This window comes from Dasypus novemcinctus, chromosome 19 (assembly GCF_030445035.2).
Source record: "Dasypus novemcinctus isolate mDasNov1 chromosome 19, mDasNov1.1.hap2, whole genome shotgun sequence".
In the NCBI taxonomy this organism is placed as follows: Eukaryota; Metazoa; Chordata; class Mammalia; order Cingulata; family Dasypodidae; genus Dasypus; species Dasypus novemcinctus.
In genome coordinates this window covers 33,517,384-33,543,662 of record NC_080691.1, presented here as the reverse complement: position 1 = coordinate 33,543,662, position 26,279 = coordinate 33,517,384, and the positions used below count along the sequence as shown (strand labels likewise).

The window sequence follows — 26,279 nt, the reverse complement described above, 5'->3', positions numbered from 1 at the left end:
GGGTGACGGGGTCCCAGGGGGATTTTGTTCCTCCTCCGTGCTTTCCTGAAATCGCGTTTTCCGCCCAGCTCCGGCTCTCCAGGGGAGGCCCGAGGCCTTGGCGGTGCCGGGAGGTGTGTGCCCTCCCCCTTTCACCGGCCTTGGGCAGCCCGCCGGCACTCCCTGGCACCTGCACAGAGGGCGGTGTGCAGCCTGCAGGGGCGAGTGCAAGGCCCTGCAGTCCAGACGCAGCTCGAGTCCCGTCTCTGCCACACGCTCACTGCCCCAAGCGTCTGTTTTCTCAGGTGTAAAGGGGGGACGATGCTGCTGCTGACTTGGGGGGCTTTGGGGGCCTGCAAGGGCCAGCCTAGCCTGGGGCCTGCCCTGGGCACGGCGCCGATGTCCTTAGGGGCCCCTCCACCGCCTCGGGCTCCCAGCTCCCAGCGGCCTCTCTAAAGCCCTCCTCTGAGCGCCCGCTGTTACAAAGCCTCAGCAGCTCAGGGCAGCGCCGGAGGCCCTGGCCGCGTGGCTCCACTCCCACTGCAGCCCATCCCTCCCCACGGCCCTGGCCGCGCGCACGGTGTCCCTGGGCCCCTCTCCTGAGGGCAGCTGCCATCCGCCGAGCCGTCGTTCACCCTGGACAGGCACCGTGCCAACCCCTCCGTGGCCTTGTCCTTGTGCAGTCCTCACGGCGGCTCTGGGAGGCGGCTGGGATTTCAGATGAGGAAGTCGGGCATTTAAGGGGACAGGGTGTCAAGCAGGGGCGGCAAAGCAAATCCATCCGGAGGCTGGGGGGGCCGGGAATGAGACAGAGGGCCAGGACTGCGGAGGGCATGCCCTGCCCAGGGACATCCATGTTCGAAACCGTGTGAAAATGCCAAGCAGACAGACCACGCACTGGTGGCTGGGACGTGGCCCACGGGCCACCAACTTGAGACCTCCAGAGGTGGAGAAAGGATTTCCCCGGGTCCCTGCTCTTGGGGTAGGTGCTGTGGATACGGCCGGTTCTCCCAGGCTGACGCGCCTTCCCTCGCCAACCAAAGCCCCACTGGTCCTTTAAGTCCAACCTCAATGCTGCCTCCCTGTGCTGACCATGACACACTGCTCATCTGCTCTGCCTCTGTCTCCCTACTCCCCATGGCAAGTTCCTCTTTTTTTATTTAAAAAAAAAAATTATTTATTTCTCCCCAGTCCCTCGTTTGCACTTGCTGTGCCAGTCTGTCATCTTTGTTTTTCCTTTAGGAGGCACCAGGAACTGAACCCGGGATTCTGATGTGGGAGGTGCCTAATTGCTTGAGGCACCTCCATTCCCAGTTTTGTTGGGTCTCTCATTATGTTTTTTCTTCCTGTGTCTCTTATTGTGCCATCTTGTTGCTGTCAGCTTGCTGTCTTGCTCGTCTTCTTTGGGAGGCACTGGGAGCCTCTGCTCCCTGCTTTGTTGTGTCTCTCATTATATTTTTCTTCTTGTGTCTCTTCTTGCATCATCTTGTGCCAGTGTGCCATGCCTGCCTGTCATGCCAGCTGTCTTTTTTTTTAAGATTTACTTTTTATTTATTCCCCCTCTGCCAGTTGTCTGTTCTCAGTGTCCATTTGCTGTGTTCTTCTGTATCTGCTTGCATTCTTATCAGTGGCTCCAGGAATCTGTGTCTCTTTTTTGTTGTGTCATCTTGCTGCATCTGCTCTTCATGTGTGTGGCACCACTCCTGGACAGGCTGCACTTTCTTTCACACTGGGCAGCTCTCCTTATGGGGCGCACTCCTTGCACGTGGGGCTCCCCTATGCAGGGACAGCCCTGTGTGGCACGACACTCCTTGTGTGCATCAGCACTGCGCGTGGGCCAGCTCCACACGGGTCAGGAGGCCCGGGGTTTGAACCCTGGACCTCCTATATGGTAGGCAGATGCTCTATCTGTTGAGCCAAATCTGTTTCCCTCAGGGTCTTCTTTAGGAGGCACCAGGAACCGAGCCAGGGGCCTCCCATGTGGTAGGTGGGAGCCCAATCGCTTAAGCCACACCCCCTTCCTGGCAAGTTCACCTTGAGCAGAGCCTGCAGCCCACTCATCTCCAGTCTCCCTAGTACCTGGTTCAGACTGGTGAATGTGGGGTTGGGTGGACTTGCCTGTGCAGACAGGGACCCCTCCAGGGCCCAGCACGGTGCCTCATCCCTCACAGGTGCTTGAATTGAGCTGGGAGAATGAAGGCTGAGGCTTTGCTTACACACTACCTGGCCTCCTGGCCCTCTGACCCTTCCTTTCTCCACTGAGATGGCACCTCCTCCAGGCAGCCTTCCCTGACTTGCCCCTCTCCCCCAGGCCCCCTGTGCTGTGGCTGCCTGTTGACTTGCCTCCTAGGCTAGACCTGGAGGCCTTTGAGGGCAGGTTCTGATCTTTCTTACCACCCAGTGCCTAAACCCATGTCTGGCACACAGTAGGCGCTTGGGAAATGTCTGACGAGTGATGGTGTGGGGTCTGGGGACGCCCTTCCCGTGGGCTCTCAGAAGCCGCGGGAGCAGCCGCAGAGAGGAACAGGACTCTGCTGTACGGGCCGTGAACCGGGCTGCCCCTTCCCCTGCTCCCTCTCTGCCCACCCTGGCCCCATTAAAGCCTTGTCGGGAAATTTATAACAGCCGGCTGCGAGCGCCGGCGCAGCCGCGGCCGCCATTAAGTTAACGTTATGGGCCTTTTACAGGTGTGTTAAATGGACGTCGTTATTAATGACTATATTAAGCCAATTAAAAGCAGTCCTTTGAGTGGGATTTAATGTTGCTACAGGGAGAGGCCAGGGGAGAGGGACCCCAGCACCGCCGCGCCTGTCGGGTGGAGGCTCTCCTACAGGGTGGCAGTGGGGGGCTCGGACCCGGGCTGGAGTTTGATGCCCGGCTCTGCCACCCGCCGCGGGTGGCCTCGGGCAGGCCACCTAACGCCAGCCCGTTTCCCATCTGTAAGAGAGCAGAGGAGGTGGGGGGGTGTTGAAGGAGTGCCAGAAGGCAGGTGCTCCTGGCTCATCAGGTGGCGGGTGGAGCTGGTGCCAGTGGAGGAGGCAGGGGTGGACGGCCGGCTGCTGCCCTGGGTGTCAGCCAGGCCCTCCGGGCACGGCCCAGCCACACGGGGCGGGCCGGGGCCAGGCTGCTTGGGGACAGCCTGCCCTCCACTCCTCTCTGCTGCCTGGGAGGTGTGTTCCGAGCTGGCCCCATTTGACAGATGAGCAGACTGAGGGAATCCACCTGCCGAGGCCCCCCCGGGGCTGGGAGCCGCCTGTGAGGGTTTGGAATGGGCTTGTGTGGGCTCCAGAGCTACGCTGTGTCCCCGGGGCCCCAGGTGCCTGCCCGGTCCCTGGGCGTCCCACTGGCTGCTGTCCCCTCGGTGGGCCTGTTTTCTCTGCTCTAAGATGGAGCTAACTGTAGCTGTCCCCTGGGGGAAGAGGGAGCAGGGTAGGTGTTGAGCAAAGGCCAGGACTGTCACACTGTCGCAGACCCTGCCCACGGCCCCCTCCCTTAAGGCTCTGAAAGTCACAAGGGCATTTTCTGCGGTGAAATGGGAGCGGGAGGCATGTCTGGGCCTCCCGGGGACAGAAGGGGTCACGGGCAGAGGCCCGGGCCCCTGGGGGGAGCTGCCGCATCTGCATTCCCCTTCCAGGCAGCACTCTGCCCTTGGAGGTGGCAGCCTCCTGAATGCTCAATTAACGTGACACTAATTAGCTGGTGGCACCCGCAGCATCCCTAATAAGGCTGCCCGGGAGGGGGCGGGGGCTGGGGAGGGCGGCTGGGCCGGGCAGACACAGCTGTCTTCTGGCCTCCGCGGCCGGGGGGGGGGGGGGGGGGGGGCGGGCAGGCCTAGGACCCTGCGCCCGCTGGGGTCATTCCTGGGTGTGAATCCAGGAGGCCCGGTTACTAGCGGCGGGGGGCGGCAGCGCCCTGTGCTCTGCTTCCACGAAGAGTGGGTGAGCCTGAGATGCACGTCAAGGGCCTGGAGACCCGGTAGGTGCTCAGAAAATGCTGGCTGCCTGCCTTCCAGCCCTTTCTGGGCCAGGAGGTAGAGTGAAGGGGCGTGGTTGCCGTTTGGCCCTGCACGAAGGGTCCCAGCTCTCTGGTTCTCTAACCACGTGTGTGCACATGCACTCAGACATTAGGGGCACGCGCGTGGAGCCACAGAGGACCTCCCCTGCTGTACACAGACCAGCAGGTGCTCACAGGGGTGCACACGCGTGTATCCACACTTGCCACCTGTGCCCTCTCCCCGCCCCCACCGGAGCCCTGGTGTGGCCGAGGAGTCCCTGCAGGTGAGGGCTGGCAGTCTTTCTGTCCTTCTGTCCATCTCCGCCCTCTTGCCTGCTCCCAGAACCGGGGTGCTCTCCCCGCCCCGGGCCCCTGGCTTTGTCTGCCCGCCTGCCCCTGTGCACCGCTGCCTGTCCAGCTGTCCTCAGCGTGGCTCTCTCCCTCCTTTCCGCCTCCTGCTCCGTCCTTGGGGCGTGGGTCTGACTCATCCAGCCCTCCCTCCAGCCATCGCTCTCTGTCTCACCCCTTCCGGCCCTGTCGCTGGCTGCCTGCCCACCCCCAGGGCTCTTTTCCTGCAGCCACATCCGCATCTCTCTATTCTGGATACCGGTCCATTGTAAGTGCTGCAGACACCCTCTCTTGATTTGTGGCTTGTCTTGACAATTTTTTATGGTGTATTTTGCTGAGTTGTAGTTTCTAATTTCACTGGGGTCCAACTAACGTCTTTTCCTTTATTTTGTGCTTTCACTCTCATTTTAGAAATCTATACCCTGCGTCAATATTCTCCATTGTTTTCTTCAAAGAATGGTACGTTTTGGCTTTACAAGTGGTGAACTTCTAGTCTACCTGGGATTCCTTTTTGTGTATGGTGTGAGTTAGGGCTCTGGAGTCATTTACTCCACAGATAACCAGTTGTCTCAGCACTACCTGTCAGTCCACACTGATCTGCAAAATCTGCTCTGTCCAGGCTTGTGCTCACAGGTGCGCGGATTCATTTCTAGGCATTCTGCTCTGTGCCCTGGTTTCCTGCAGGCTGTGTGGATCCCATCATCTCAGCCTTAAGCCCCTTTTGCCACAACTAATAATGTATTCGTCAAAAGGGCCTTGCCCATTCTTAGCCTGTTGCTTTTTTCCCAATGGACTTCAAAATCATCTTTTCAAGTTACACACACATAAACAGTCAGGATTTGGAGGAGTTGAAGTTTTTCCACACTGAATTCCTCTGCCAATACACACAACATGTGTCTAAGTTTACATTTTTCTCCATAAAGGTCATTGGCCTCTTTTATCAAATTTATGTACCATAACATAGGTGAAATGAACAAATTCCTAGAAAGACACAAACTACCAAAACTGACATAAGAAGAAATAGAGGGAAGTAGACTTGGCCCAATGGATAGGGTGTCCGCCTACCGCATGGGAGGTCTGTGGTTCAAACCCCGGGCCTCCTTGACCCATGTGGAGCTGATGCATGCGTAATGCTGATGCGCAAGGAGTGCCCTGCCACGCAGGGGTGTCCCCACGTAGGGGAGCCCCACGCACAAGGAGTGTGCCCTGTAAGGAGAGCCACCCTGCATGAGAAAGTTCAACCTGCCTAAGAATGGTGCTGCACACACGGAGAGCGGACACAAGATGATGCAACAAAAACAAACACAGATTCCCGGTGCCACTGACAAGGGTAGAGGCGATCACTGAAGAACACACAGCAAATGGACACAGAGAGCAGACAACTGGGGCGGGGGGAGGGGGGGAGCGGTGAAAGGGGAGAGAAACTGAAAAGAAAAATCTTAAAAAAAGAAGAAATAGAAAATCTGAACAGATCTATAAGAAGAAAAAGTAAAGAGAATGAAGACACTACCCACGAAGAAAAGCCCAGAAGGCTTCATTCGGTAAATTCTATTCAAACTCTTCCAAACTATAGAAGAGATAAGAGGAAAGAACACTTCCCAAATCATTCCATGAAGTCAGTATTACCCTATCAAAGCCAAAGACACCACACACCACAAGAAAAGAAAACTACACGTCAATATCCTTTATGAATATACATGCAAAAACCAAAATATTAGTAAACCATGGGAGTGGATGTAGCTCACTGGCTGAGTGGCTGCTTCCCGTGCATGAGGTCCTGGGTTCAATCCCCAGTACCTCCTAAAAATATGTGTGTGTGTGTATGTGTAAACCAATCCAGCAACATATGAAAAGGATTATATACTATGGTCACGTGGGACTTATCCCAGGAATGCAAGTTTGGTTTAAATCAGAAAGCCAATTAATGTAATACACCGTATCAGTGGAATAATGGACAAACGCCACACAATCATCTCAATAGATGCAGAGAAAGCATTTGACAAAATCCAATACCCTTTCATGATAAAAAAATATATATATTTTTTCAACAAAACTAGGACTAGAAGGAAAATTTCCTCAATCTGATAAAGGGTATCTAGGAAAAATCCAAAGCTAATGTTTTATGTAGTGATGAAAGACTGAAAACTTTCCAAGATCAGTAACAAGACAAAGATGTCTACTGTTGCCACTTCAATTCAACATTGTACTGAAGATTCTGGCCAGGGCAATTAGACAAGAAAATTAAAGGTATTCATATTCAAAAGGAAGAAGTAAAACTGTCTCTAGTCACAGATGGCATGATCTTATTCATGGAAAATCCTGGGAGCAAAGGTGGCTCAAGCAATTGGGTGCCTGCCTCCCACATGGGTGGTCCCAGGTTTGGTTCCCAGTGCCTCCTGAAAAGATGAGTGCACAATGAACAGACACAGAGAGAAGACAGCAAGCAGAAAACAGCAAGGGTAGGGGGAGAAATAAATAAATCTTAAAAAAAAAAACCCTAAGAAATTCACTAAAAAACCTTATTAGAATAAATGAGTTGAGCAAAGTTGCAGGATACAAGATCAATAACAAAAATCAATTGTATTTCTATATACTTGAAATGAGTGATCCAAACCCGAAATTAAGAAAACAGTTCTATTTATAAGAACATCGAAAAGCATACATACTTAGGAATAAATCCGACGAGAGCTAAACTACAAAACGTTGTAATACATTCAAGATCTAAGAAAATGTAGACCTCTCATGTTCATGGATTAGAAGACTGGATGTTAATATCCAATGTAATCCCGATCAAAATCCACAATGGCTTCCTTGCAGAAATTGACAGGCTGACCCCAAAATTCATGGGACCCAGAATAGCAAAAAGAAACTTGAAAAAGGGGGACAAGGTTGGAGGGTTCATACTTCCCAATTTTGGAACTCATTACAAAGCTAGAGTAATCAAGACTGTGATATTGGCATAAGGACAGACATATGGGTCAATGGAATAGAATTGGGAATCCAGAAATAAATCTCACATTTATGGTCAGTTCACTTTCTCCATGGGTGCCAAAACAAATGGGGAAAGAAGAGTCCTTCAACAAATGGTGCTGGGACATCTGGATATCCACATGCAAAAGAATCGAGTTAGAGTCCTTTCTCATACTATATGCAAAAATTAATTCAAAAGAGATCACAGAACTAAATGTAAGAGCCAAAACTAGAAAATTCTTAGAAGAAAAAGGAGGAAATCTTCATAATCTTGGGTTAAGCAAAGCCTGCTTAGAACACCAAAACCACAAGTGATAAAAAAACTTTCGATTTCATCAAAATTTAACCTTTTGTGCTTCAAAGAACACTGTAAAGGAAGTGAAGACAAGCCACAGAATAGGAGACCTTTTTTGCAAATCATAACTTAAAGACAATCCAACTTTAAAAATGGGCAAAGATGCTGCACAGACATTTCTCAAAAGAAGATACACAAAAGGCCAATAAGCACATAACAAAAAGTCCATTCGTAGTTGCCAGGGAAGGTGGGAGGGTGGGAGGAAATGGCAAGTGACTGCTAATGGGCACAGGATTTCTTTTTCAGGCAATGAAAATTGCCAGAACTGTAGTGCTGATCGCACAACTCAGTAAATACACTAAACACTATCGAGTGTTACACTTGTATGTGAATTATATCTCAATTAAGCTATCACCAAAAACCTATAATAGTATCATTTTGTAAAATGTTGATCTTATGTCCGCAATCTTGCTGAATGAACTCTCAGTCCAATAATTTGTGTACAGACTCTCTTGGGGTTTCTCTGTAGACCGTTTCATTCTATTCCTTTCCAACCCGTGTACTTTTTGTTTTCCTACGTAGCTGTGCTGGCCGGGACCTCCGTACAGTGTGGAAAAGCAGCGGCGATTTGGCTCCGTGCCCTCGTCTGATGCCAGTGACCCTCGGGTTGGTTTGCTGTACACGGTGGTTAGTTGCACTGCAGTCGATGAAGGACGTTGCCAGTTTGCCAGGAGCTTATTTTTGTATATTAAACCGTTAAAGGGTGAGGTCAAACCCGTGGGCCTTCTCTCCTCCACGCCTTTGTCTGCCGCCTGCCTCCCCAGTCCCCTGCCCGCGAGCTTGTGCCTGCACGGCTTGGGGGCAGCGGGACCGCTCCACCCCGCAGGCTGCACTCAGCCACCGCTCCGTAATCGGATTTGCTCCACAGCCTGCGACTCGTTTTTTATTTTACTGGAATTTTAAATTGCTTTGTTGCCTCCTATCTTACTAGTGTCAGTGGAAGCAGGGGCACCTGCAGGAATGCTGGCAGGGCTGCTGGAAAGCCTGGGCAGTGGCTCTAGTCCTTTGGGCTCGGGAGGTGCCCGTTGGGTGGGGTAGGGGGAAAGAGCCGCCCCTTGGTCTTCCTGGGCTGGCAAAAACAGTCCGAGCCCACAAGACTTGTCCTCAGGGAAGGTGAGATCCTCATGTCCCCCTGTGGGTATGGGGGTGGTGGGGACAGGTAAAGCGAGCCAGCTGCCAGGCCTGGGGGGTGGGGAGGCTCTCTCCTTCAGTGACAGCAGGGGAAACTGAGGCCCAGAGAGGGGTGGCCACTCACCTACCAAGACCATGCACACACCCCACCAGGACTTGCTCCCCAGGCCTGTCTGGGTCCCAGAGCCTGTGCCGTCAGAGGCTCATGGGTGCGTGGCAGGGCGGGTGCCACCCCTTCACTTATGGAGGAGCAGCCCGAGTCGCTTACCCAAGGTCCTGGAGAGCTCAGCTGAGGGCTGGGCCTCGTGTCCTACGGTGGCTGCCTCGGCCCCGTGGGTCACGGACAAGGCAGGCCTACTGTGTCCCCAGCCAGGCCTCCACAGCTCCTTCCTCTCTGGCTTCTGTGTGGCCTGAGTTGGTTTTTTTTTTTTTTTTTTTTTTAGCAGCACGTGACTCAGTTTGTGGATCGACCCCATGATGAAAAAGTCAAATATTTTTTAGCAGGGAAGGTCCTGGGTAGCTGAGATAAACAGGCTTCTGTCTCAGGGGGTCGGCAGGTCCTGCTTGGGGACACAGAGACTGTGGCCAGGTGAGAGTCACCTAAGATTGTAGGCTGAGAACGGGGGTGGAACTTCCCTCCCCCAGTCTTTCCTGCCTTATTCTCGGGTCCGCTGGAACAGGTCACAACAGCCAGGCGCTTCCACCCAGCCTGACCTTGGAGTCGCTGAGAGGGTGCGCTGTGGCGTTTCTGACAGCCAGCCCCGTGCAGTCAGGCTACGCTGACCTCCATTTACGGGGGAGGGTGCTGAGGTCAAGAAAAGGAGGGAGGGGTCTCACACCGGGATACCCTCCCCTGCCGCTTCTGACATTATCATCACAGGCAGGCAGAGTGGGGTGGCTTCTTCGTCCATCTGCTCTGACCCCTCCCCAACAGAAGGGGCAACGCAGGTCCAGAAGGCTGCGTGATTTGCCCAAGGTCGCGCTGTACACGGCCCGGGGAAGACCTCTCTTTCTTGGTGGGAAACGCGTGGCAGAGCCCCAGGTCAGGTCACGAGGCTCAGCGCCAGCCCTTCCCGTCTTGATTCTGCCAGGGGCAAGACGAGAGCCAGGAGCCGCCTCGCCAAGTACTCGGGCGTTTACAGGCACAGGGTGCCCAATTCAATTTGCTTATCTCCCCTTCCTGCTTCCCTCCTTCCTGTGCTCTTCAATTACAAGCAGAGTCAGTGTCTTCTCTAATAAGTGCAGAGATGACAAAGGCTCGGAGCGGGCAGGGGAGGCAGGATGTCCTTGGTGGCTGTCCACGCTCTCAGGGCAGACATCCTAGTTCTGAAGGCCTCGCAGCAGGAAGGAAGGTCCCAGATCACTGGGCCCGGCCAGCTGGTAGCAGAGCGCCAGGCGGCGAGCCCTGAGAGCTGGACAACAGGCACCCAAGGCTAAAACGCATGGACCTTTAGAGTCACCCGGGAGGACTGTTCTAACACAGATCCACGTAGGTAGGAGGATGTCCATTACAGCGTTGTTTAGAGAGTGATATATCAGAAACGACCTCAAGGTCCTCGGTGAAGGGATCACTCAAGTGACTGGGCTCCTGTCTACCATATGGGAGGTCCAGGGTTCAATTCCCAGGGCCTCCTGGTGGAGGCGAGCTGGCCGGCACAGCAAAAAAGAGACAGAGCAGACAAGAGAGCCGAGGTGGTGCAAGAGATGGAGCACCTCTCTCCCACTCTGGAAGGTCCCAGGACCAGTTCCTGGTGCTGCCTAAAGAGAAGACAAGCAGACACAGAAGCAGCACAGAGAATGTACAAAGAGAGCAGACAATGGGGGGGGCGACGATGGAGAGAAATAAAGCTTTTTTAAAAAAGTGGTAAGATGCCAAGGTGAATGTTATGAGTGAATGTTTATGTAAAAGGTAAATAGTGCCCCACACGCGTGTGGGTATTTTCCAGGGGGGTATTTAAGCGCTACCAGTGATTTCCTTTGGGAAGGAGGATAATTTTTCACTGCACACTCTTCAAGCCTTCTGAATTGTATGCCATGGACAATCTATTCAGTAAAGTACTTAATTTTTAAGAATGAGATGTTCTCTCTGGAAAAGGAACAAAAGTGAGCTGTACATGAAAAACATTTTTTCTCGACACTGAAGGCCCTCCCAAATCACCTGTCATTGTTGTTTTCAATGGGGCAGATAGTTCTTTCTCTAAGCCCCTGTCTCTGAAAGAAAACCAGCAGAGGCCCTTCGGGTTTGAGGATGCTGGTAGAACATCTTAGGTTCCCCGCCTCTTCTGGGAACAAACTCATGTTCCATTTTTGGTTAACTAGGAGATAACTAACCCCCGAAACAAAGAAAGGCTGCTGGGGGCAGCACAGAGAAGGTGCCACATGGAGCCTAGAGTAAAACTGGGGGTGCCTAGGCCAGTGGCGGGCATTTCCCTAGATCCCACCTGGTTTTGCTAAATAAATTGCACAGCCACGTTATATTTGCAGGAACCTATTTGTCTCTGAGGCAACTGGAAAGAAAGAAAAGGACACGTGTGCATGTACAAACCTCTGGGTCAAAAGGGAAATGCCAGTTAGCTCAGACATGGGCCTTTGCTCAACTTGAACCTCCTGCAAATAGATGGGCTGGGGAAAAAACTCACCTTCTTCAAAGGTAAGTAATCAAAACCGAACCAACCTAGGACCTAATAAAAATATATATGAGGAAAAATGAAGGAAGCAACAAAGCATGTCCTTCAGTAGGTGGAGGGATAAACAAACTGTGCACCATACATACAATGGAATATTATCCAGAAGTAAAAAGAAATGAGCTATCAAGTCATGAAAAGGCACAGAGGAACCTTAGATGCATATGACAAAGGAAAAGAAGTCAGTCTGAAAAAAGCTACATACTGTATGATTCCAGCTATACGACATTCTGGAAAAGGCAAAGAGATGATATAAAAATCAGAGGTTGCTGGGTGGGAGGGAGGGTGGTGAGTAGGTGGGGTTAGAGCCAGTGCTTGCTGGGCTGGAGTCCCCAAAGAAGGAAACTGAACTAATACAAGGCTTGAATTCATATGTCAAAAGGGCACAGTACCTGTTTCAGAGAACACATTTTGAATGGTCAACCCCAAGACACATCCTAGTGAAGTAACTGGAAATCAAAGATACGGAAAGACTGAAGTGTCTAAGGGTGGAAAATGTGGGCTGGCTTCATCTGCCCATGGCAGTGAGTAGAGCAAGGCCTCCAAAACTCTCAAGGGGACAAAGTGGCCCAGGAATTTCTTTCGCCCATTCAGATAGAAAGGCACTAGACAGACTATTCTGAAGGTGCAGGAACTCCTGGAGTACTGTGCCCACGACACCTTCTCGACTAATATACCAGAGGGCAAACTTGGATGCCTGGCAACCTGGCAAATGGCAAAAGGACTGGTGGTGAGCACTGACCCCTTTTACTAAATGGGGCAGTGGGGTGAGGAGAACAAAATACACACTACAAGAAATAAAAGTGAAATAAAAGAAGTAAAAAATTATTTCATTTGACCTCTTGCAAATAAACTTGAAAACCTGGATAAAATGGGTACTTTTCTAGAGACACATTATTTACAAACTCATTCAAGAAGAAATAGGGCAATCAAAACAGACCAGTAATTACAGGGGAAAAATCCAGAATATTATCAAAGAGCTACCCAATCTACCCTTCAAATAAAACACTAGCCTAGATGATTTCACGGGGGAATCAACCAACCTTTAAAGAACAGATAACTCCATTTCTATTTAAATTGTTCCATAGTACTTTGAAGAGAGGGTTAAAATAAAAGAGGCAAAAATCCTACACAGAATAGCAAATCTGATCCAGTAGCACATTAAAAAAATTCACCATTACTAAGTAGAGTTTAGTCCCGGAATTGCTAGGATGGTTCAATATCAAGAAATCTATTAGTATAAATATTCCTATTTACAGAGCAAAGGGAAAAAAAAAACAACTTCCATTCTTGATTTCAAAATTCTTAATAAACAGGAATAGATGGAGACTTATTTAACATGATAAATTATATCCACCCCAAAGCCAGCATTTTGCTTAGTGGAAGCACTAGGAACTTATCTTTGAAAGTTAGGAACAAAGCACGTTTCTGTCATCACCATCACTAACCTTTTATTGTTCAAGAGATAGTAGCCAACACTATTAAATAAGACAAAGAAATTAAACTATAAAACTTAGAACTGCAGAGGTGAAAATTATCATTTGCAAGTGACATGATGGTGTACCAGGAAAACCCAAGAGACTAAACTGAAAAACCATTCCAAATGATAAAAGAATTCAATAAGGTGGCAGAATTTAATATCATGTAAACAACCTCCATTTAGAAGATGTAACAGAAGGGGAAAAAAACAACCAAAAAAGCGAAACTAACTAGGAAGCAAGTGTAATAACAATATGTGCAGAGCTCTAAGAGGCAAATATTCTTGAAGTTCACAAAAGGTTGAATAAATGGAAAGACAGGGCATGTTCTTAGAGGGCAAGACGTGATAAAAATATTAAATCTACCTTAATCTCTATATTTAACACAATCACAGTAAAAACACGAAGAGAATTCCCGTTTTTACCTAGTTAAGTGGATTTTATAGTTCAGAGAGAAAAGTAACAGCCAAGGAAATTCTGGAGGTGGGGAGAGAAAAGAGTAACAAGGCTAAATGAGCACCACCAAATATTAAAATATGTTCTAACACTACATTAAAGTTGCCGGGGACTATACTCACATACACTTGAACCCATACCTCACACTTTACACCAGATAAATTACAAAACCATCACAGCGCATATACATAAAAAGTTAAAGCATAAAAGAACTAGAAGAAATCTTAGGGGAATTAAAAATTGCGTCGTAGCCCAAGGAACAACTTTCTAAGCATGACACAAAAATCCAAAAGCCAGAAAAGGAAACATTGACAAATTTCACTTAAAAAAAAAAAAAATTCCTGTGTGGCAGAATCAAAGACAAGTGATGAATTGGGGAAAACACCTGCAATTCATATCACAGACAGAGTTCTAATTCCACTATATATGAATAGCTCCTATAAATCAATAAGGACAAAAACCACCACCCAAATGTAAAAACTGGACAAAGGAGATGCACAGACAAGTTCAAAGGAAGAACAAATGGCTCAAACATGTAGAGTTAATCCTCATTTCTATTAAACTTCAATTAAAACTACACCGCGGTACCATTTGCACTGATCAGGTCAGCAAAGCCTGAAAGTCTGAGACCCTGTTAGGATGGGGAGCAGTGTGGGGAAACGGTTTCTCTCAAATGATGCTGGCGGGGGGAGGGTGTAGCCACGGGTACAACTGAAGATGTCAGCAGGCCCACATCTATCAAAACTACAAATGCACGTACCTTTGGCCCAGTATTTCCACTTCTAGAAATGTGCCCTTCAGGTTCATTCACACCCTTATGGCAGTCCCGGTGCTCACTGCCGCATTGCTTACAGTAGTGAAAGGTTAGGCACATTCTAAACAGGGGACTGGTCAAATTGATTACGCTTCATCCTTGCTATGGGAAATTATGCAGCTGCAAAAAAGACCAAGGAAGCTCCCCGGATGCTGACATACAGGCTACATCGCTACGTGAAAAGGCGAGGTGGAGGGCAGTGGGTAAAATGTGTGTGTAGACACACATCTTCTGGGATGTGCATGGAATATACTTCCTGGATGGAAGCTGATAACACTGGCTGCTTCTGCGAAGGGGAATGGATGACTGGGCAACAGGGGTGACAAGGAGACTCTGGCCCGTTCACCCCTGTATTCCTTGTGAATATGGGACCAAAAGAAGGTACCACCGTGTCTAAGCAACAGTGTGAGCACAGTGAATAATGGGCAGCTGATCCTGGGCTAGAGGTCGGTGACAACAGGGAGGGGCGGGGACTGCGGTAAACTTTTAAGAGGCAATAGCTTGGTTCTACCTAACAGCTGTGTACAGGGACACAGGCCTGTGTCACCAGATCCTCTGATTTTTCAAGACATTATCAATCTTGATGGTTTTGCCCATCTCCCTGTTTTTAAATGTTTCCAAGTACTTCAGTAATTTTTTTTAACCCTAAGGGAGTGACAAATAATAAGGAAAGAAAGGTTTAGACTCCCTGTCCTAGGTGGTCAAGGAGGATGGACCGTTGAGTTCCCAAGTCGAGCTCCCTAAGTGGACACATGGAAGAAGCAAGGCCCAGAGGGGACACACTTGCCCACACTCACACAGTGGGCCAGGGCCCGCGCTGGGACGAGGGTCCCACATGGGACTATTTCTGCTTCCACGGAATCCCCCTTTCTGCTAACATGGGCAAATGGCAGTGAGCAAGCCAGACGAAGGGGGTGGGGTGGCGATGTGGGGGAAGGAGGCCTCAGAGGACATGGAGGGTCCAAGACAGGGTGGGGGTGGGCAGAGGCGTTGGGGGTGGGGGGTGCATGTCATTCCACCCAGGGGGCCTGCCTTGCAAAGGGCTCTGAGGTCAGAGGAAGCTTGGAATGTCCCGGGAGCAGAAAGGAAGCGTCTGTGGACTCCTGGTGGACAGAGGACGGGGACGGGGACCGCAGGGCTGGGGACGGGGTCCACTCACACTTGCGCAGCTCCAGGCTCTTGCTTGGGCAGGCCAGGTGTTGGCCCGGCGGGTTCTGGGTCCTCTGCAGACAGGCCAGCATGGCTGAGTTGGGGGCCCGCAGCGGGGCGTGCTCTGCGGCAAGGTCCCTGCGGGGAGCGAGAGGAGGTGCTGGTCAGGCGGGGGGCTGCTCCACGGCCAGCTGCCCGCTACCTGGACCCGCCACACAGAACACTGGAGGCTTTCAAAGCAGACACCCTGTCTCCCCCACTCCACAGATAAGGAGACCGAGGCCTCACAGGGAGAAGACTTGCCTCCAGAGTGGGGGACTGCCACCACGATGGGGACAGAGCCGACCAGGCGGACGTGCCCCGTCGCCTCCCCCAGGGAGGTTCCCCGATGCACCGGGGCCTGGTCAGATGCCCCCTCCCTGCGTTCCCCCGGCGGCCTGTCCTCCTCCTGGCTGGCTTGTAACTACCCGTGCGCTGACCTGTCTCCAGCTTCCACCTTGAGCTCCTCCAGGGCCAAGACCACCCCTGGTCACCGTTGGCAGGGTGCCCAGGAAATGCCGGTGGGCCCACGGGGGTCCCAGTTTAAGTGTCAGTCAGCTCCCTGCCTCACGGCGTCCCTGGAGGGGTGGAGTCCAGCACGGGGTCCCTGGGAGAATGAGGGGTGCTCCAACCCTGGACTGTGCTGGGCCTGACCATGGCCTCTGGCTGAGCCCCGAGCCCTGCCCCGAGGTGCTGCTCGGATGGCCCTGGGGTGCCCGGCTCGGTCCACCCGACTGAGCCCCCGCGGTGGATGGGCAGGGCAGGGTCACGGTGGCAGCTGCGCAGCGGCGCCTCCCCCACTGCCGCAGGCTCCTGGCAGGTCCGCACTGCTGTCCTCACTCGAGACAGGACGCCTGGCATTCACACGGAAACGTGCATTTTACCTTCACAAAACCCTCGCTCCTGCAGAGGCCCGAGGAAGGTTCTGGAGAGCCCGAGCGCACAGATGGGGCAGAGCGTGGAGGCTGCTGCTGCAAGGCCCCGAGCTTCTCTAGCGTGAGCTCACCTCCGGGCACCCCGATGTCCCACCAGCCCCCCGGCACCCCTCCCGCCACCCCAGAGTTCTGAACAGCAAAGCTGAGTCAACTCAATCCTCATGTTGGTTAAAAATAAAAGGAGGGGATGAAGAAAGAAGAGGGGGTGTGCATTTAAGGGGAAGAAAGGGAAGTTATTTAATACTAAACAGGTGTCTGGAGCCCTAAATTCTGCTGCTTTCTTCTAATAATGAAGTATTCATGAGGAAAAGCCTTTTTCCACTACTTTCTTAAGATACTAATTTCACAACAAGCTCCTTGTTACTGCGCAATTATTCCAATCTTGTATTTCCCCGAGACGGGTGCAGCCTCCCGTCTGTCCTGGCCTCCCGGTAAATGAAAGACAATCACATAACCACCTTTCATTATGCTCTATTTTACTTTCAGCAAAGGTACCCTGAAAGAAATGCTTTCCTCTGAAAGGGACTTTTATTCAGTTTCAAAACCAATTTTCTCCTATTACTGTCTCGGCAAAAAAAAAAAGAGAGTGAGCGAGCGAGAAAGTGGGGATGGATGGGGGGGAGGTGGGTGGTTCTCACCCTCCCCCGCCTGCCCCCCCAATCGCCAGCCTTAACACAGCGTTGCAATAAAAGCTGCAGTATCCACTCTCCGGCTTTGATTTCTGGTAATTTAAAAATATGCCATTACCATCAGGCAGGAATTACACAGTTTTAAAAGGGAATGGAGCGGGGCTCACGGCGGGGATGACAGCCCTCGACGGTGGGACAGGGCGCCGCTCTGCGGGTCCCAGGATGCTCAAGGGCGACGGAGGAGGCCTGCGCCGCTGGCCCTCCAGGACACGCCCGTGCCCTCGGGCAGGCATCTGCCTACTGCTCTCTCATGCACCCTCAGGGCCACACGCACTGGGGCGTGACATGCTCCTGGGCGCTGGGAGGCAGTCCCACGGGGACACACAATCACATGCACGACTGTGTGTGCCAGCAAGGTGAAGAGGCCGGTGGCACCCCCCGCAGCGCCACGTCCCCCTCTCACCCTGACACAGGAGTGAGGGTGGAGAAAACCGGCAGGTTGGCGCTGAAAGGGCCCGCGCCCTCCGGCTCCACAGGAGGGGTGGCCATGCAGCAGGCAGTGGGTGGGCGAGCCTGCGCCCTCACTGTCCACACACCAGGCCAGTGCTGGGCAGGGAAGGGGGCAGGTTGCTGACCTGGTGAGCCGAGGAAATGGGGGCTGGGAGCCCCGAACCTCCACCCCTCCCAGGCGAGTTACTGCCTCATGGTCCCCCCCATTTCCCCCTTGGCCCCTTGCAGGCCACCCCCTCCAGCACCCTGGCCATGCCCAGCCCCCACCCCCAGAGGCCCTCCTCCCCTCTGGCCTTTCACCAGGTGCCCAGAAGCCCATCTCCCCGCCTAGCACCCTCCCCCAACTCGCCATAGGCTGTACCTCCCAGCACGCTTTGCAGTTGAAAAAGTACAGGCTGGGGGCTGCAGTTAGGGGGAGTGGTCCGGCCTGGAGCCCATCAACTGCCCTCCCAGCAGGGCCCTGGTTTTCAGCATGCCCTGGCAGCAGGCGCCCAGGAAGGTCTGGGGGCCGAGAGGGGTCACCTGATGGCGCTTGGGGCCACAGCTGCTTCTGGAGGGCCAGCAGGTCAGCCCAGCAGCCCACGAGATGATCTTCTCCTGGAGGGGAGGGATTTCCTCTCTCTCAATCCCCAGGTCCCCCAGCTCACTGCCCATCCTCTCGGGAACCCTGTGCCCTGCTGCTGGGGGCGCATGGCAGTCCAGGAGTGTGAGAAGGACAGTGGACTGGCCACCTCCACTTCCCTCATTATCATCCCCATTGTCTACAAACAAGACAAAGTCAGATCCCTCTCCCTGCCCTTGTCCTGGGAAGACAACCCAGCCGCCCCCTACCCATCTGCTGAGTTCAGGCTTGTCAGACTCTGGCCCCGCTGTCTCCTCCTCTAGGCACCCCCACCCCAAGCCCTGATCACACTGAGTTGTAACTGCCAGTTTTCATGCCTGCCTCTCTCTCCACTGGACCTTGAGTTTCTCAGGGGCAAGGAGGTGTCTTATTTGTGTCTCTCTCCCCAGAGTCTGGCAGAGAGCAATTATATAATAGGCAGGTGTTGAATGAGTGGCTGAACCAATGGATTGGATCTTGTCAGATGAAGCTAGAGAGGCCCAGAGAAGCCAAGCATCTTGCACCAGGTCACACAGCAAGCTGGGGACAGCACAGGGCGGGCACCTAAAACACTCAGGATCTTCCCGTGATCTGCCCCTTCCCTGGCATAACAGGCTGCAGAAAGCCCCCTGGAGCGCCCCACCTGGGCCCGTTACTCCCCCCAGTCAGGAACCATCCTGGGAGCGCTGCTCATTTTGAAACCTTATCTGCAAATCGGACTGTTTATAAACCCAAGGTCTTTTGTGACTTTAATAATAAAAAAGGGGGGGAGGGGAGAACTGTCGCAGGCCTCAATGATAGAATGCTTTGGCACGGTCCCTGACGTGGGGGCTGATAAGACAGCCTTATCTCAGAGACACCCTGAGGAAAAGGTCCCCTCCACCAGATAACTCCCCCCAGCTGTCGATGTGCCCTTTCAGAGCTGAGGCTTTAGATAAAGGAAATGTGACAGGGGAGGGGAGAGAAAGGAAGGAACTTTCCAAGTCCGAGGAGGAATTGAGTCTGTGCTGCTTGCCTTGGCAGAACAATGAGTAAGAGAAGGCTGTCTAAGGGCTGTCTTTATTTTTATTAAAAGAACAGGGAATTGGGGCCTTTGGCCCTGCCTGCCATTTGTCATCTCTCCCTTACCTGTCGGGCTGCAGGGGGTGTCGGGGAGCCCCCAGGGCGGCGGGAATAATGAGTACATATCAGCACTCCTTCCAAATAACAATATGCACATTAGCACTCCCACTAATTACAGCAGCCAGCACGCACTGAAGGTTGCTCCTGTGCTTTCAGCAACCCCTAGCTGCCTTGGTGGCAGGTTCTGCTTTTATCCCCATTTCCCAGATTGGGGAATGGTCACAGAGAGGGGAAGTAATCTGCACAGGTCACACAGCCTTTAGGTGGCACAGCCCGAGCATCTCAACCCTGGCCGAAGCCTGCACCTGCAGCCCCACACGAAACCGCTCTTCGTGGTGGGGGTTCCCTGTCGGCTGGGCATGGAGGAGCAGAAGCAACGGCTGCTTCTCCCCTCGGCCCACATCCTCTCTGATTCTACTCCAGGAGGGAATGTGACCAGAGAGGGGCTGAGCGACGGCAGGGAAGGGGCCCCAGGAGGGTACTTAATCACCCCATAAACACGCACGGTGGGCGCTGTGGGACCGAACAATACTGAGAGAATAAAGTCGAGGCCCTGCCCGGGCAAAGGGAACCACTAGGAGGTGGCTGCACCCAGTCATTCATTCATTCACTCACTCACTCCTTCAGGCAGCAGACACTTCCTGTGCATCTTCGGGGAGTCATGGGAAGTCCCTGCTCTGACAAAAGGGAACATCCAGCCTGAACTGACCTCCCACTGCCAAATCCAAGTCAAGTTAAAAATGGAATTTTCCTGCCTTCACCCTCCAGCATTTCCCCGAAGCTACTGAAAGGACAGCCGGTGGGTGAAACTTGCCCTAGTGCATCCCATAAATCAACAGTCTGTCCCTCACCGGATTGGGCAGGCCCTGGAGGAGGATGTGGCTGTGGCCCTGTGAAGGCCAAGGGCAGCACCACTTCCAGCCCTTGCCCTTCCCTCCCCTGGGAGCTGCCCACGCAGGCCTCTGTGGCTCCATTTAAGGCCAAAGATGGCTGTGGCTTGGAGGGGAAGGTCGTGCAGGCTCTCCCTGGTGCCCAGTGGGAACAAGGGTTTGGAGAGGAGAGCCGGCTCTGGGAGCCTCAGGGTGGTGCCTGCCAGCCAGGGGCCTGGGTTCTGACGGGTTGTGTGACCTTGACACACTCACAGCACCTCTTTGCATCTCGATTTCCCTACCCAAATCTGATGGGAGTGGGCCAGCTGCTTGTGCAGGAGAGGATGCTGCAATTTGGTTTTCCAACACAAACCAGGGCACTAGCTGGGTGCAAGTGGCATACAAGGGTGGCTGTAGACCCAGTTCCTGCCTTTGGGGGATTTAGAATCTTGAGTGGGAAACAAGACAGAAAGTTGGACAGACCCAGCAGCTCCTGTAAAGAACGGTGCAGACTCTGAATTCCCTTAAAGGAGATGAAGGAGCTGCCGCGGTTCCACAGGGCCTCGCCACCTTCCCTGGAAGGGGGAACACTCCTACGGCTCTCCCCGTCACCCTCCTCATCTGTGCCTCCTCCCCCTCCACCCTCCCCAATGCTGGAAGAGTGTCATGGTGGTGGCATGCCCAGCCCTGGGCAGGGGAATGAGCACTGGGTTTGGAGTCTGGGAGAGGGGGTTTCAGATCCTGGCCGTGTGGTCCTGTGGGGGTCACATGTGTGTCGGTCCCCCCAAATCATGGCTGCCCTCGGTTGCCCCAGGCCCAGACAAGCACTTCATACACATTGTAACGTTTACTCCTCAAATAACCCCAGGAGGAGATTCTAGTCCAGATCCCAAGTTACAGGTGCACAAACTGAGGCCCGAAGAGGGTGGCCGACCTGCCTAAGGACCCCTAGCTGTCAGGCCGGGGGAGTATGAATCCGGTGGTAGTACAGGGAGGCCTCCGGAGGTTTTCGCAGTCACTCACCAGCTCTGTGACCTTGGGTTAGTTATTTAACCTTCCTGAGCCTCAGTTTCTTCATCTGTAAAATTGGAAGACTAATAGTACTTCCTTCACGAGGGTGTTTTGAGACACCGATAAGACAATGCCCAGCACATAGTAGGTCCTCAATAAGGGGTCAATGCTATTCTTATTAATGATTTAACCACTCCTTCCCAGTACTAGAAGAAGCTCAGGGGAACGCGTGCCTTAACAAGCCAGGCACACGGGGGCGGGGGGAGGGCTCCGCCAGTGTCTCATAGGACCACCAGCCCCAGATGGAGAAGCCCGAACTTGAAGGTAAAGAGGGTGGGCTGCAAGAGGGGCCACGCTGCCCAGAGCCCAACACCATGCCAGCCCCAGTATGCCCAGTCTCCTTAAAATAACGGAGGGACCCTTGCCAGGGTGGTTATTCAGCTGCACAATCCCCCTCACACCCTCTCTGGGGCTCCGATGACAGAAGGTGCCAATGTGTCTGTCCTCCTCCCCTCTGCCTCCCTCCCTGTCCCTACCGTCATCTGCCTCCCCGGCTCTCCCTTCTCAGCTCTCCCTTCTCATTTCCGGCTCTCTATCTCTTTTTATCTCTCTGTTCCTGACCCCATCTCTCTCCCAGTCTCCCTCTTTCTCCCGTTCTCTCCCTCTGCAAGGCAGCCGGAGTAGAAGCCCGCTCCCATCCCCCTCCTGCCGCTTCCTCCCCCATCCGTTCCAAGCCTGAGGCCTTCCAGGGGACCCTGTTAATAATTAAATGTTAATCTAAAAAGCAATTTGAGCTCTGGCTAGGCAGATCTGGTTAGAGATTACATTAACATGGAGGAGGCGAGGGTAATTTTCTTTAACCCCTCTCCTGATCTCTCCAGCCCAGGAATCTTCAAGTCACACCAGCATTGCTGATTAACCTGGCACAGGGCTTGGCAGTGGATCAGAGGCCTGTGAAAAGTGATTATTTCCCCCTGCCATTTGGGCCGCAGCAGCAGAAGGAGATTTTCACTCTCTTTTAAAGGGCGGTGGTGGGGGAGGGCACTGCCCCCTTCAACAGGAGGCCTCATCTCCTGCCAGGCTTACAGCGACATCTTCCCCACCCCCAGGCAGGGACCGCTTTAAAATGCAAATCTAGTCACAAAGCATACCAGGCTCCCTCTGCCCAGGGCAGAGACCCCCGCCCCTGGTCCCCACACCCCTCTGTCAGTTCTCAAACACTGTTCTAGTGTTCTGGCACTGGAGCCAGAGACGCCCAGAGTGCTGGGCTGCAAGAGACACCAAAAACTCAGCCAACAATGAGGAATTCTGATGGCAGGTGGCGTCCTGAGGTGGCGCCCTCTCAGCACAAGCCTTCACCTTCACTATCTAAGGCCTTGGCCCATGCCACCCGCTCTGCTTGCAAGCTCTTCCCGGCTCTCTACCCCTTGGAAATTCCACTTGATCTTCAATTGAAGCCCCGGCTCCTCAAGAGCTTCTCCTGAGTCACAGAAGGTACTCATAAATGCTTGGCCAATAATCGAATGGACGGCGTTCCCCAGGGGCTTTTCCGAGTTGTTCCTCCGTGGGCTCGTGGCACCATCACCTGAGTCCTTGCACAGTAAGCCTTCAGGAGAACGTCTCCCGAAGAAGGATGGGCAAGAGGCTGAGGCTGGACTGCGGTGTCGGGGCGCGGTGGGGCTGGGAGGCGCCGGCCGGGCCCAGGGCCTTCAGCACCACGGCCAGCTCCCTACGCACGTGCCCTCGGAGGGGCGGGGCCGAGTCCGGGACCTAGTGACGTCAGCCGCCGTGGGAACTGACGGTGACTTTACTTGCCCTGGGTAACGACCCCTGGGGCACGGCATGACAAACGTGTATTAAGCACTTACTGTGTGCCAGGTCATGCACAGAAGGCTGGGGCAATGACGTGGGATGCCAGCCTCCCCTGGCGGGGGGTGGGGTGGTTGGGAAAGGCAGCACAGGGGCCAGGGGCCAAGTGGTACCCAGGATGGGGCCACCCTACCTGCCCAGGGCTGTGTAGGGGAAGGGACACCCCCCTGCCTTGTGAGCAGGGCGGCGGCATCACGTCTCAAGCTTTGAACTAGCTGTGGCCTGAGGCAGATCCCTCTCTCTAAGCTTTAGTCTCCTCGTCTGAGAAAGGGGTGAATTTCTTACCCCGAATCAGTACAAATGAAGAGCCAGTGTCAGAGTAGTAGTCCCCTGTATGGTAGGTTATTACTGTTTATGATTATTATCATTAGGTGAGTAGATGACAGCCAAGTGAAGAAGGCAGGGGAAGACTGCTCCCAGCAATGGACTCCAAAGGGCAGGGAGACCTGGAAGAAACTGGTTTGAGTGTCCAGAGCTCGAGGCAGCTCTGTTTTGTTGGAGAACGGACCCTGTTGGTGATTAATCAGAGCACCCCATGTGTGCAAGGCCAGGCAGGGGTCCTCAGGACAGAGCAGGGAGGAGCAAGGGCTGGACAAGTGCAGGTTCAGGGCTGGGAGCAGCTCAGGGAAGCGGCTGAAGGCTTATGAGAGCTTGTAAACTCACTTCCTCTGGGGATGGAGGGAGGGACGTTGAGTCCTGTCTCTCTGTGGGGTAGAACCTTTGGAGCGAATAGGTGGGCTCCTGCTCATGAAAAGCAGCCTTTGGGAGGCCCCAGCCAGGGGTCAAAGCCGCCAGTCTTGGATCCCCTTTGCTCACCCTACCCAGCTTTCACCTTCTCAGGCACTCTTCCTGAGAACCAGATCTGAGGTGGGAAATCTGGGTGGGGATTCAGGTGTACTTGTCATTTTAACACCTCCCTTCTCTTAGTTCCAACCTTCGTTCTTTAATTAAAAGTGGCAAATTTGTGTGATCTATGTTATCTTAAAAAAAAAAAAAAAGAATAAAAAAAGTAAAACAAAAAAAGTGGCAGTCAAGTCTCCAAAGAGGGGTGGAGGGGGGCTGTTGATGTCATGGGCACTGGGGAGCTCAGGGGAAAGCTCTCCAATCCAGGTTTTGGAGGGGAGGCCATGGACCCGTCCTGGAAGACATGATGTAAGTGGAGACTGAAAGGGTAGCAGACATTACCAGATGACGCCAGGGATAATGGGGTCCCCAGGGGGGAAGGAACAGCTTGTGCAAAGGGCCAAAGATGAGCTCCATCGTGGAGCTGGGAGAGGCTCGGCGCTCTCAGCCATGCACCCACAGTCTAGGGTTAAAACCCAGCAGCAGGGAAAGAGAAAACATAATAAGGGTAATAATAAAAGCCAGTGTTTTGTTTTTTTCTTTTTCTCTTCTTCTTCTGGTTTTTAATGGTCAAGGTGAGAATAGCTTACAGAGTTTTTCCAGGCCAGCATTTGGTTTCCATAGTTACCTTCACCTGCCAGAGGAAAGCTGTGGGCGATGAGGCCCTGGCAGGCTCTGCCTTTGGGATCGGGAGCACCAAGCCAAGTCCCTTTCTCAGGATGGGTCTTGGAAAGAGCAAGTCTATTTGGCATTCCCCACTAGCTCAGCCCTCTAACATCCACTACCTCACTTAACCCGCCCCACGAGGAGAAAGGGAGACCACGGTGGCCCTTGCACCCATGAGGAAACGGGCCCATGGGTGGTGGGGATGGGGGGAGGGCTGTCGGGGCAGTTAGGTGGAGGGAGCAGGAAGGACGGGTGAAGGAGTGGGCCTGAGCTGACCCTGAGGGGAGGGAGGGGGGGACAGACGAGACTGTGAACCAGCCCAGGGATGTCTGGGAGATGGAGGGACAATGACAGAAGTGGCTGGTGAGGGGTGGTCTTGACTTTAGCCTGAAGTCAAGGGTTGAAAACTCCTATGTCTTTGGGGGTCAGGCTGGTGTGGAAATAAGTGGGAAGAGTCTGAGCAGGGACTCGGCGGGAGAGGCCCAGAGATGGTCCCAATACCTGGCCCAGCAATTCCACAGCCCCGATCTGTCCAGAGATGCGGGAACTCTGGATTTTTACACCAACCCTCCAAATTTTCAAAATAATTTTTTTTTTCTTTTGAACTCCTGAGAGACAAACAGCACTCACACATGGGCCAGGTCTCCAGCGTTTGACCCTGGCTGTGAGCTGGGGTGGAGGGTATGCTGGTCTCTAACGCCTTTCCAGGCTCTGAAGGTACCCCATGTCCCCCGGCCACGGAGCGCCATGACTTAGAAGAGGGTTGGAGCCCCAGCTCTGCCACTTCCAAGCTGTGGGACTCTGGTTATCGCTGGGGGATTTTGATTTCTCTTCTTTGTGCTGTGCTGTGTTTCTAAATTTTCTGCAGTGAGCAGTCATCACTCTAAAACAAAAGATGGCAACTTTTCAAAGAGGACTTCAACCACTGCCCACCTGGAGAAGAGGTGGGTGGTGCCCATTGTAGAGGTGCTGACACGCCAGGGGGGCCGCTGCTGGGGGAACCCGGAGTGGTGGTGGAGACAGGTGTGGAGAGAGGACGGGAAGCCCCAGAGGCTTTGAAATCCCAGCCGTGGGAAGCAGGGAGCCTTCTGGAGAGGCAGAGCGGTCTAGCTAAGCCACCAGCAGGTGCTGTCAGCACCTCTCCTGAAAGAGGTCCTGGCGCACCGGGTCCTTCCGCCCGTCGCCTCCCGGCTTCCCCCACCCTGCGGCTTCCCCCACCCTGCGGTGCGGGCAGGCTGAGCTTCTCCGCGTGTAACTCACTACCCTCTACACTCAAAGCTCCCCCACTGGCTTCCTCTGCATCTTTAGTGATGTCCCCTGAGGCCCTGCACGTCCTCCCTGCCCCCACCCAGGCCACACTGTCCCTCTCCCCAACCTCACCTGGCCACACTGACCCTCTCCCCGCCTGGCCACATGGGCTTTCTCTCTGGTCCTCTAACAAGCCGACATCGGTCACACCTCAGGGCCTTTGCGCATACAGTTCTGTGCCCAAATCCTTTACGCCAGCGCTGTCCAAGAGAAATGGAACGCCAGCCCCATATGCACTTTCAAAAATTTTCTAGTAGCCACAGTGGAAATTAAATTTAATAACAAACTTTAAATAATCCAATGTACCCAAATTATTAGCATTTCTACATGAAATCAATTTTAAAAAATTGCTAATGAGGTATTTTTACGCTCTCCATTCACACGAAGCCTCTGAAGTCCGGTATCTGAATTCTATGCTTAGGGGACATATCACTGCAGAAGCTCACCAGCCAGCTGTGGGCAGCAAGGGGCATCACTGTCCCCAAGATGCACCCCTAGCCCCCATGGGTGGCATGCACAT

At 53.1% G+C, this 26,279-nt stretch overlaps 1 protein-coding gene across 1 annotated transcript in view; it reads right to left on the bottom strand.

Annotated features, from left to right (window-relative positions):
* Window positions 1-26,279, bottom strand: part of FAM222A (family with sequence similarity 222 member A) — a 52,928-nt gene that overhangs the window by 9,286 nt on the left and 17,363 nt on the right. The window contains exon 2 of the mRNA XM_004478440.3: window positions 15,368-15,495. Within this exon, the coding sequence (XP_004478497.2) occupies window positions 15,368-15,449 (82 nt within the window). The 5' untranslated portion in view covers window positions 15,450-15,495. The remainder of the gene's footprint in view (window positions 1-15,367; window positions 15,496-26,279) is intronic.